Here is a 12,588-nt window from a genome sequence, read left to right as displayed (position 1 = left end):
ACCAGGGAGTTTCTATTACGTTAAGCTAGTTCCTTTGTCCTATAAATCTTCAACAGCTTCTTACTTCACCTTAAGGTTTCTTTTCAACTCATTTGTATCTTGGCAAGGAAAAAAATATGGAAGGGAAATCATGTAAATTAGTTCAATTTCTCTGAGGCAGAGAACTCTGGGTTATGAATTTCTGGTGTTTATGTGTTAGTCGAAATAAGTAATTAGAACTTAAAAGTGGTCTTTTGGGTTCTTTATTTAAACATTTACTACTTTATTTTCTTAGTAAATGAGATCAGGAATAGCAATTTGATTAAATCACATTCATCACCTATAAAAATGTTAAACTTCTTTATCATTGTAACTTTGGGCTTCTCAAAGACCACCAGCATCCTGAAGAAGAGGACAAGAGCCACACAGGAGCCATTCTCCTGCTCTTGCCCAATTCAGAGTCCCCACAATTTTTCTAGAGTTCACAAGCTAGCACAAAAGTCTTTTGAACTATTTAAGCTCACTTTAACTGTGTCCTGAAGTCCTAAGTAAAAATAATTTATTCCAAATTGGTCCAAAGGGAATAAAAAGCAAAGTGAAAAGAAATAATTTTATGTTGTCTGGACTGCCAAATTATATAAAGGTAAACAACTCTAGGGAAAAAAAACAAAAACAAATGTTAAGCATTTTTTCCCCTCCACTCATAAAAAGTACTTTTAAAAAAGTGCCTTTCTTTCATGCACATTAAAGCAAACATGAAAAGGATTGACTCAGTGCTCCACTTTGTGGGGAAAACAGCCTGGAGATACTTTAGCTCCCTGCTAAGACTTTGGTATCCATCAGAAATGTATTTCCATAGTTGTAAAATTGACTATAAGTGAAAGTCTGTTTAATCATCTGTGCATTTCCAATTTGCCTACAGAGGTAAAAGCACTTAGAACAGTGCCTGGCACATAGATAGTACACAGGAAATGTTAGCAATAGCAATAGAATGGCTTAGATAGCATCTGTATACTGCTGTGACAAAGAAGGAACGTCAAAGGGGATGACTATCTAACCATAAAAGTAAATAGGGATTTTGATAAAGTCTGAAACTGAGCATTCATGAAGTTTCAGGAGCCAAACCTTTAGGATTCCTGCAATCCTACTCTTTCAACTTGTCTTCAAACATAAATACAGAAAATATGTTTTAACAAACAGCAATCCTTTATTTCAAATTTCCATTAGACTGCTCTAACTTATTTAGGGTTTGAGGAGATATAAAAATGTCCACTTTAATCACTGTTTGAATGTACTTTATAAAAAATACAGCTGAGAAAACCAGGCTGTGCTCAATTTAAAAGCAAACCAAAATAGAGCTCAAAGGACTGAACTAGCAAGGAATTAACATAGGTTTATAACAGATACGAATATTAACTGATAACCCAGGCTATATGACCGGTAAAATCTTTTCAGTGTTTAATCTTATAAAAATCATTTGGTTATCAAGCAAAGGAACTAATTTTTTTTTTCTGAGTACCAAAAGTTTTGGTAAGCCTACCAAAAATAAAAGTTTTTTTTTATAAACATATCTTAATATACTCAATAAACCATTCCATGTGAAAATACAGAAAAAAAAATTTTAAACAAAATATAAATTCTAAGACAAGAAAAAAGCTGAATGGGAGCAATAGAAACATATCAATTTTAACATGGACCTTTTATTACCACTAGCCAAAGCTCCTTTAGTATGAGGTCTGTGGGTAAGAAAATGCCAACATAATCATATTCAAATATGTAAATGAGCTGCAGCTCCAGGTTTCCAGTCACATGCTTAATGAAGCAATAACATGATACATTGACACTGCTTCCATTTCAGGAGAACCTCATTATAAAGAATAGAGCTAGGAACATTACAATGTACTTGCCCTTCGGTGTAGTAAATTGAGCTAGACTTTTTGGTTTACTTAATTACAGAGTCTTACTATCAAAAATAGATGCTCTAACTTAAAAAAATACTTTCTTTGGTAATTTTGGATGACATTTCTGAGAAAAGCCCATAAAAACTCTCTAAAAAATAAAATAATACTTCAAGACGTAGATATAAAATTCTCAAAGAATCGTCAATTAAAAACACACAACTTCCTTCCTGTTTCTGTTCTTGTCAAAAAAGCAGGTTATCTTTACACAGTCTCTGTAGCTCCAAGGAATTCCATTTCCACAGCAGCTTTGGGCGCTTGGGCCGAGCTACTCTTCTTTCGGAATTCTGCTGCGATTTCCTCGAAGGACTTTCCTTTGGTTTCTGGGACTTTGAAAAATGTAAACAGAGTAAAGGCCAGGACCACTCCAGCAAAGAGGAAAAACACATAAGGTCCACAGAAGTTCTGCATAGAAACAAACAGAGTTCCAATTAGCAGCTGTTTTCCTCCATCTCTGTTCAGCAAATTTGCACAATATTAGGCTGCTTACCGCAATGTACTGGAAACACAGAGCTACAATGAAATTGCAGGTCCAGTTGCTAAATGCAGCTATTGCTAAAGCAGCAGGCCGGGGTCCTTGACTGAAGAACTCTGCCACCATGAACCAGGGGATGGGGCCAGGCCCAATCTCGAAGAAACTGACAAAGAGGAAGATGGCTACCATGCTTACATAACTCATCCACGCCAGTTTATCCTGAGGAGAAAACAAAATGAAAACAAAAGTGGGGTTGGGATTATTGGCTGCTGCTTCCTTTAGCTAAGTGGGCTCTCACTGAGTTCAGAGGTGACGCGGCTCTCTGCCTGATAGGTTTATGTGCAAATAACTACAGATTATTCTGGTCTGAGACAGGTTTATTCTGGTCTCAGTCACGCTTAGATCTTTTGAACCCTGTTATTAGGAAATCCTCTGGATTAGGACTTTGATTCTCAGTCATTCTTCTCCTGTGATAGAAGCAAGGCAAGAGTCTATGAGCTTTGCTCCTATTCATACCAAGATGGCTAGACAGGATGCCTTACCCTCCATGAAGTAGTGGATGAGGATGCTGTGGAGAGGTCCTGGTACTTGCCCTAGGTCATATAGGTAGCCAAATGGCAGAGCCAGTGTTAGAACCTGAGCGGGGCTGACCCCAGAGACTATGCTCTGACCATTTGGCGACGCTGCCTCCCTTGGTAACAAGTGCAATTCGCTTGTGACATTTAAGTCTTTAAACCCCAAAAGCTAGTCCCCCTTTACTTTACATTTCTCCCTTGTATTCTATACTGTTCCTCTGGCTTTATTTTATAAGTCAGTCTCAAATGTTTGGACATACAGAGCACTCTAGCCTGGAACACAGAAGTGCTATCATATGGTAAACAAAAATCTCAGTGCAACAATCTACACTTACCAGTAATATAAGTCCCACAGACATGAAGATGGCACAGACAAACATCCCACTCATTCCTATTAGAAACAGAGAGCGTCGCCCTGCCTTCTCCACAAGGAATACCTAGGAAAGTTTTTAAAACATACTGACTTAGTTTTTACTGCCAAAGAGGTAATTTTAATTCATACAGCTGGAAGGAGGCAGTTCTATAATCCCGTTTTACAGATATGGAACTGAGTTAGGGGGTGACTCTTGCCTCAGGTGGCAGAACTGGTCTCAGTGAGCAGAAGTAATTAACAGATACCTGCTTCATTTAGTCACAGTGATTTGAATAGGCCATTCTGGACAAAGAGCCACCACTCTGCAATTATCACTTGAGTATAGTATTAAGAGGCTGTACATCTTGGATCTCTTCCAGTAGATTTCTTGTACATTTAAAACGGCTCTACATAAAAAAGGACATTAATTTATCTTTTGATAATTATCCTGTTCTAAGTACAAGGTTTTGTGCACAGCAGACAACCTGAAATAGTATAACTGTTGCGTTGTCAACCATTCTCATCCAACTTTCTCACTGCTAAAAAAGTCAAATTACAACCTGGCAACCTACAGAATTTGATCACTTTACCAAATAGTCAGATCTTCATTTTTCTGGTGTGCCTAAAGTGTATTTGGTGCTGGAAGTGAATTATCCATTTGAAAAGATAAGACTTTAAAGCAAAAGCTTAAAGTGCTTTCTTATCCTAATTTAGGAGATAGGTCATTGATACCTTGGGGTTTGTGGACCTTTGCATTAATGTTTAACATTTACAATTATTTTTTCAATTATTATTACAAATATTTGTTTATATAGACTCTTTTTGGGACTATCCTTGGGATACTGCCAAGGTTGGTGAATCACACACAAAAATTATCTGTCATGATTTCTCACTTCAATGAGTAAGTTGGCTTGGCTCACAAATCTATCAGTGAATCAACAGCAATTCAATACCCTTGAGCTCTGGCTCTGAGAATATCTGAGAAACATTTGTTTTCACCTATAGTGAAAGCCCCTTTCATTTCAGAGGCAATTCATATTCGGATTTCAGATCACTTCCAGATGATGAGCAAAGAGCCCACACTTACTGTTGAGAAGGTAGTATGAAAAACACCGCGTGCCCAAGTTCATAACATTTATCTATATAATTTGACTCTATGACTTTCCAAGTTGACTTGATGACACCATGTCAAGCTATCAAGAAAATAGAAGCATTTCTTCAGGAATGAGGGCTTTTACTATGTTTTTTCTGTTTCTGAACAATTGTTACTAATAGGATAATAAATTATGAACTCACTCCTTGATGATGGAGATGTCTGCCTGACCTAGAACCCTTGTCTTTGCCCAAGACAGTGTGTGTCACGCAGATCCTGGATGCCACTGCTTCTCCTCTAGACCTATCTGTGTCCCCATTCCCTCCCCATTTCTTCCTGTTTTGTTTTCTCTCAAGTTCACAGGCCCTCTTCTACCAACCCATTAGTGTGGGAGAAAATATGGAACGTGGAGACATAATTCAGCATGGAGTTAGGAAAGTCTTTCTTTTCCCATATACTCATTCAAAAAAAAAAAAAATTGGTTGATTATGTCCCTTCCAAGTTGGTGAAACATTTAATACTTATCAGTGCATATTCCTATTTGTATATCTTTATTTGAAAAGATACACAGAATTCAATAACATTGGTTAATTTAGGGGAGAGGTATTGTGTGACTGAAGGACTATGCTTTTTGTACTTTTTGATCCTTAAAACAACTTTTCAAAAATAAATATAATTAAAAATCTTAAATGTTATCTGTAGCCCTGGAGGGTTAGACAGATGATTAGAGCTGACATTTAAAATGTCACTCATCTGTTCAAAAACTTTCACAGAATAAAAGGATAAACTCTAAAAGGGCATATTCAAAATAATCAAGAAACTTTTCAAAACAACTACTCCTACTCCAGCTGGGTTGGTGGGGAGGGGTGCAAAAATGAAATTCTGCAGTAATTTCCTTTATAGGCATTTAGAATTTGGGTTACCCAATTTTGACAACTTGTCGCTTTACACAGCAAATCCTGTTATATATAAAATGTTTTAAGCATAATTTCTATATTAGAAAAATATGTTGAAGTAGGATTTGTAAAAAATATATCTCAGGAGACAAAAGAATGTGAGTAGCCCTTGGATTACATCCCAGTAGCAGGCCTTCGTCGATTTTCAGTGGCCTTTTGGCTTGAACAGGAATTATCTCTAAAGGCATGTCTACAGAACTGCTGGTGTTCCCTTGTTATCTGTTCTCCCTCCTCTTTCCAAGGTCCAGCACTGTTTAATGTAGTTTGGACAAATCTGCTTTTTGATCTAGGTAGCTAGGCTGTAATTTATTGACCACCCTAAGGTAATAGTTAAAAGTCCATGTGCAGAGAATGAAAAACAAGTCACTGAAGTATGTTGAATACAACATGGTGACCAACATTTAAAAGCACAAACTTTTTGAATATCCTGCATTCAAAGATAAAAATAAGCCCAATTATCTTCATTTTAGAGTGAATTACATGAGTTGGGAAGTTTTAGGGTTTTTTTTTTTTGTGTTGTTTGTTTACTTTAATTCTTAGATTATTTATGTTAAATATTGTCAAGATACTGAATCATTCATTATATAAGGTATTCAGTCTTGAAAAGACTATATGACTTTTCCCCTTGTCAGAAAAAAAATAACATTTCAAAACTAATAACATTTCAAATTATACCACTTCTACTCCATCTCATAATATCACACACACTTTAATGCAGCATCAGAAGTTATGGCCTTGTGAGCTATCTGGAAGCTCTGTCCATTAACCTAATATCATAAGAATTTGCTGAGTCTGTTTAACCCTGTCATGGGCATAGATATGTTACAGAAGACTTTATTTTTTTTAAAAGTGTTTTTGCCAAGACATCAGGATAAAAAAAGGATTTCAACCATGGAAAGAGAGGAAACTAGGTAGAAGACCCAATATTGATAGGAATGACAAGTAGTCACCTGATCCCAACAGATTCAAGTACAGAGCAAAGGAAAAGGAATCCATCTATTTACACAAGGAAGAAGTCCTCTGTGCCCCCAAGTAAGTTATTAATTCACAAATGAGTGACTAAATGGCATCCTAGCAAATGGGGACAACCAGTGATCCACTTGTTCAGCCATGCCTAGTAGTTTGCTATTTGCATATAGGACTCTTCCCGTGACCCACTTGGTTCTATACACCCCATACATATGAGCAATAAAACACTGGTTGCTTTTAGGTCACAAGGTACCCCTCTCCCCCATTTCTGAACTGAGGAACAAGTAGCCTATTTTATCTAGGGTATTAACTCACAGAAAGAGCAGTGAAAACCATGTTGATGGCACCAACTCCAATGGTTGCATAAACAGGTTGGCTGATTCCAGCTGTCTGAAAAATGCTGGTTGAGTAGTAAAAGATCTGTAAAGTAATAACAATTTAGCTTTAATCAAGAATCCTAGCACTGGTAGCTTGAAAGCAAGAAATATTTTAGGTTGTTTATTTTTAGTAGTTTCTATGGAACCATGGTCCCTAGAATGCCCTAAACATTTTATCTGTCCAGGCAATGAGAAACCACTATCAACCTTTAGTGTTTGAAACTTGTGATTAAAGTTCTTCTTAAATTTAGCTGAAAACTCTGAGTCTGCATTATCTTGATATGTATTTTTTAATTTTTAAACTTTTTGTTAAGGTATAAAATACATACAAGAAAGTACACACAACATAAGTATACGGATTAATTTTTACAAACTGAACACACCTGTGTAACCAGCACACAGATCAAGAAATAAATAATTTCCAGTCTTTCAGAACCCTCCAGAATATCCCCCTATTTTTCCAAGGAAGCTCTTCAACCTCTAACATCATAATAAATTTTGCCTAGTTTTGTACTTGCTATAAATGGAACCACACAGTGTGAATTATTTGGTATCTGGCTTCGACATTACCTTTGTGAGAATTATCTATATAGTTGTGTGTATTTGTACACTGTTCGTTTTCATTGCTTAGCATTTTTTTGTATTAATATACCACTATTATCCAATCTACTACTGATGGGTATTTAGGTAGTTGTCATTTGGGTGAATATGAAAGGTGCTGTTATGAACATCCTAGTATAATCCTTGTGGTGAAATATGTACACATTTACATCTAGGAATAGAATTACTAGATCATAGTGTATGCATATGCTCAGTTTTGATAGATATGGCAAGTGGTTTTCCAGAAAAGTTGTGTCAATTGACACTCTTGCCAGCATGTATAAGAATTCTGGTTGCTATTGCTTTTAATCCAAAATTTTTCACTAATCTCCGTAGACATGGAGAAATCTTCAAAATCTCTCTAATGGCCTTTATTATTAATTATGTTTTTACGTTTATAATGGTCTTTTTAAGGCCATTCTGTCATTCTCTCATCCTCTCTCATTCCTTCCCCATTTAACACGTCCTGTTGCTGGCACCTCCTCCTGCAGATAGGGCTAACGGAGAAGGACGGTACAGACTGTGCTCAGAGAGGAGTAGCTTATGGCACACTGCACACTATCCCACATTTTTAGGCTGCCCAACAGCCTCAGTTCAACATCTCCTGGATGCCTCTAAGTCAGGCACTGGGATAGTAGCTAAAGCAGGGAGGTTCAGAAAGACTAAGTATTGTTCCTTTGGATATACAGGCAGAGCTGAGAAAATGGATACAAATTTGGTCTCCAAACCCCAAAGTTATATAGAGTATTAGATTAAAGGAGGATAGAGATGACAGAAGAGCAGTATTCACCTTGTTGAGTGAGGTCCAGGTCTCCTTTTGTCTCAACAGATGAGAATTACTTTCTTTACCTCTCCCAAGACTCTGCCCATCCACAAGCCACCCCCTTGTGGATCTGTAATTAGCTCATAATAGGGGAAGCCCAAACCACATTTTTAACAGCAGTAAAAGAGGATAAGTGATTTTTTAAATCTATTTTTTTTAGCAAATGCTTACTTTTTTTCTTCTAGTAGCTAATTGCCAGTAGAACAGTTTTAGTCTGTGTAATGCGGTGATTTCAGTTCAAAACCTAAAAACTAGCTAGTTTAACATTCAGTATGTTTCTTAATGATGTCTTGTCTACTGCCCTCATTCACCAATGTCATGCCAGTTCACACTATTGTTTCTTTTGTATGCTGGCTCCCCAAATAGAGTGAAAATTTCTTTTCTTTTTTTTTAAAGACTTTATTTATTTATTTGACAGAGAGAGATACAGAAAGAGAGGGAGCACAAGCAGGGGGAATGGGAGAGGGAGAAGCAGGCTTCCTGCCAAGCAGGGAGTCCAAAGGCAGATGCTTAATGACTGAGCCACTCAGGCACCCCTAGAATGAAAATTTCTTGCATGGCTGGAAACTTCTTTGCACCTGGCCATTTGGTTTGATTTTGTTTTGTTTTGTTTGTTTGTTTGTTTGTTTGTTTATAAGTAGGTTTCACACCCAGTGCAGAGCCCAACACAGAGACCAGCGTAGGGCCTGAATCCACAGTCCCAAGATCAAGATCAAGAGTCTGATGCTCAACCAACTGAGCCACCCAGGTGCCCCTGGTATACTTCACTTAAATAGGTAAAGGGAGGTGGGTGCCTGGGTGGCTCAGTGGATTATGCGTCTGCCTTCAGCTTAGGTCATGATCTCAGGGTCCTAGGATTGAGCCCCGCGTCGGGCTCCCTGCTCAACAGCCTCCTTGTCCCTCTCCTTCTGCCCCCTCCATGCTCTCTCTCTGTCTAAAAGAAAGAAAATCTTTATAAAAAATAATAAAGATACATAGATAAAGGGAACCATGGACTCCTTTTGCCTGGACTATCAGGAATCCTAAATTTGCTATTCAACTCTAGAAGCCCCTTAATTTAAGGGGTTTTTTTTTTTTTGGTATAATTATTCTCCTTTTCCCCCTTTTGTATTAATTATGATTTTTGCTTTTTACCTTCCATCTTAATAGACACAGTGTCATTGATTGTTGACATTTTTTAAAAATTCGAATCCAATTTTAGAAAGCAGATGAGGCAAAACAAAGAAAATTAATGCTCAGTATATGTTTATTGTAGTAAAACATGATGTCAACATTTTAAAATGCCTTTAGTTATTTAAATTTATACCCCTTTCCCAGGGTCCAGAGTCTCTTATGGTTCATCTCCCTCTCTGATTTCTGGATATTATACGTAACTAATGAATCATTGAACACTACATCAAAAACTAATGATGTACTATACAGTGGCTAACTGAACTAACGAAGTAAATAAATAACTCAAGAAATTCTAATACAAAAAAAATTTATACCCCTTTCTTTCCCTATTTTAGGGAGTTAAAGAGTATTCTTAAACTTACCCCATTGATTCCAGAAAATTGCTGAGCCACATGCAGCATCAGTGCAACTAGAATAGGCTGTCGGTAGCTAGAGTTGGTGAAGAGCTGAATTATGGAGACTTTCTGTTCACTGGATGCTTCTTCCTTTTCCTTTCTCATCTCATTGATGTCTTTGGTGACATCAATACCTCCTCTGAGTCTTTTCAGGCCTGCCCACAAAATGATCAGATTGATAAACTCAGGTCAAAAGAAAAGCAAATTTATTTTTATTATGTTAATGAAAGAGCTATAGTTCTGCATAGCCCTTTCTATTGCTTTACAGCGTGAGTGTTGGCAATTCTTTTTGTTAAATTAAATCCTGTTTTTAAATTTTGAGAAAAACATTTGGCTTTATCTAATGACAAAGAAAACTATGATCTTTGTTACCATAGAAGCATAATGCAGGTAAAGTTCTTTTAGAAGCCTCTGGTTGAGTCCAATCCCTTGCACATGGGTTTCCCATTTGGGATCAAGTGTTTATGGGTTTGAAATGGCATGTGTGAGTCATATTGAAGTGATCTTGCACATTCTTCTTACATGTAATCATTAACTTCATTTGGAAAGCGCTCATACCAACTTGACCAGTAAACATTCTTGCACACTGTTTTTCATTAGCTGATAGTTCCAAAACAATAGGAAGAAAGAAAACCATCCACAGGCTTACTTTTCTTTGCTTTGACTTCTTCATCCAACTTGATGTAAAGGTACCTGGGGCTTTCTGGACAGAAGAAGAGCAGCAGAGACTGGATGATGGCTCGCACAGCAGACAAACCAAGCAGGATATGCCACCGCTCATGATTGCCCAGGATAAAGTTGAGGCCAACAATCTGAAAAGGCAGGAGGAAGCATGGCAACTGCACAACACTTTGGGTTTGCCTTCTGTAACCATTTGTTGAAAAAGTACGTTGGTTATTTAATAGTAATCCCTGACAACTTTGATTCAAGTATGCCCAAAGCAGAAACTATTACTAGTGTGTATTACTTAACTAAATTTGGGACTATTTGTTTTACAAAGAGTTCACTTAAATTTGTTTTCATTAACGCATATGGGCCATTTAGGATGGGAAACAACCAAACTTTTAAGAACACATTTGACATCTAAAGCAACCCCAAAAATCATGTGTAACTTTGGACCCTAAAAAATTTCTCCTTAGATTACCCAGAAAAATAAAATGGGATTATATAGATAGAATAATTATTATAATAAGACCCAGATTTATCATCCTTATTGCAGTGGTTTACCCTCTGGATAATCCTAAATTAGGGGTTCTGAGGACTCTGAGTCCATGGGATGGAAGGGGAGGATAGAGCCAGCTGAACAAAAAACTGCTATGGTAAATATACACATATTAATTGTTCAGGTAAGATGCTCAAAACAAAGGAAATCCAGCAGTTAAAAATGTGAAGTTTCCAATTCTTTGAAATCTGAACAGAATAATTTAATTCTAGACTAGCTACAAAAGTTCAAGACCTGGCATGTTGGGTCATCTCTAGTGCCAACCATACCACAGATCCAAGGGGAGAAGTGAGTGGAGCAGTAATAATTTAGCTTTGAGCTAAAAAGCCTAAGTCTCTACAGCATCCTCACTCCCAATGGTGGAACTAGTTTTTTCCGCTGTGTTGGTTTATGAGGGAGGGAGAAGCTGGATAAAGTAGAGGATGGGTGAAGTAGGGGATGGGAGTTTTTACCTGACTAATAAGAATGCCCGTGACAATGGCCAGCTGGTGAAGTGTGCCAAGAGCACCCCTGAGTGTGGTTGGAGCAATTTCACCAATGTACATTGGAACCAAGCCTGAAATTAGTCCTGCATAAAACATGAACATAAATGTGAAAGTGCAGCCAGGACTATCTCAATAACAATAATTTGGTTTAAGTAAGTATAGTCAATATCCTGACTAAAAGGTCCTTTCAGAGTCTGTTGGAAGGCCCGTTGTCCCCAGTCATAGACACAGTTTATGCAAAGAATATTTGTTGATAAGACTCAATTGAAGTTGTAGTTGGATATAGGAATAGAAAGAAATGGTTAGTCATGGATTTGGCAATTATTCATAGTATTGCCTTATTTAGTTAAAGCCTTGTTAAAATTGACTTTACATCATAATGCCTCAAGTTGTCTTCAGAAAAGAGACTTGAAGAATGCTTTAATAATATTCTTGATCTAAACTCATAGTATTAAAGGAAATTAGAACATATCTAGGCCAATCTTTTACTTGACAGAGGTGAGAAACAGTTTATCCAAGATCATAGTGCAATAGAGCTTTAGCATGAGAACTACAAGCCCTGAGTCTCCACAATGTGGAAGTACCTCAAGATCACTGTTAAAGTGGTGAGGGAGGTGTGGACAGGTGGAAGAGGTTAAGGAATTCAGGGGCTCTTCCCTCAATTACTCCACCCAGAGCAACCCAGCTTCTTCTTTATTCTCTCCTAACAATGGGCTTCAGAAAAGATTTTGGTGCTGAAAGGAATACCAAAAAATTGAAAAGCCCTAGGCAATTCTGCCTTCTATAGCTTTCTTAAACACAGATGTACTCAGTCGTTGGAAATGGTGGAGTATCCAGCCATTTGCTGAGTGCATAAAAAGGTTAGAAACTATCAACAAGCAAGGTTGAATGCAATGTTTAGCGTTTTCTTGAGAATTTAAAAATAAGACTTGTTAGAGTCTTCCTCTTAGCGAGTTTGTCTATAAAATGAAAATATATGGTTTTGTGTAAAAGATGAATTTGGGAACTCTTTCAATATGTTTTTAATGCTTTAAATTGTTCTTAATATCTCTCATGAACAGTTGCATGATTGATATGGCATCTGAATTTTGGCTGACATTTACATGTGACTCTAATGTGTGGTCTATTGAACTTAAATAAGAAAAAGCCCATTTAG

General features: G+C 37.1%; 1 protein-coding gene across 4 annotated transcripts in view; it reads right to left on the bottom strand.

Moving 5' to 3' along the window:
* Positions 1–228: 228 nt before the first annotated feature.
* The window catches only part of SLC2A2 (solute carrier family 2 member 2), a 30,136-nt gene continuing 17,776 nt past the window's right edge, over positions 229–12,588 (bottom strand). For all 4 annotated transcript variants that reach the window (XM_073897408.1, XM_025869599.2, XM_073897401.1 and 1 more), the window contains 7 exons: positions 11,400–11,515; positions 10,375–10,537; positions 9,693–9,880; positions 6,673–6,777; positions 3,323–3,424; positions 2,428–2,631; positions 229–2,342 (listed from right to left, as the gene is read on the bottom strand). In XM_073897408.1, coding sequence (XP_073753509.1) covers positions 2,142–2,342; positions 2,428–2,631; positions 3,323–3,424; positions 6,673–6,777; positions 9,693–9,880; positions 10,375–10,537; positions 11,400–11,515 — 1,079 coding nt within the window. In that variant the 3' untranslated portion in view covers positions 229–2,141. The remainder of the gene's footprint in view (positions 2,343–2,427; positions 2,632–3,322; positions 3,425–6,672; positions 6,778–9,692; positions 9,881–10,374; positions 10,538–11,399; positions 11,516–12,588) is intronic.

This window comes from Callorhinus ursinus, unplaced genomic scaffold (genome assembly GCF_003265705.2).
Source record: "Callorhinus ursinus isolate GAN/ISIS: 27379988/994484 unplaced genomic scaffold, GSC_fseal_2.0 scaffold1, whole genome shotgun sequence".
NCBI classification, from domain to species: domain Eukaryota; kingdom Metazoa; phylum Chordata; class Mammalia; order Carnivora; family Otariidae; genus Callorhinus; species Callorhinus ursinus.
The sequence above is the reverse complement of the archived record's forward strand: the minus strand, read 5'-3'. Positions and strand labels throughout refer to the sequence as shown.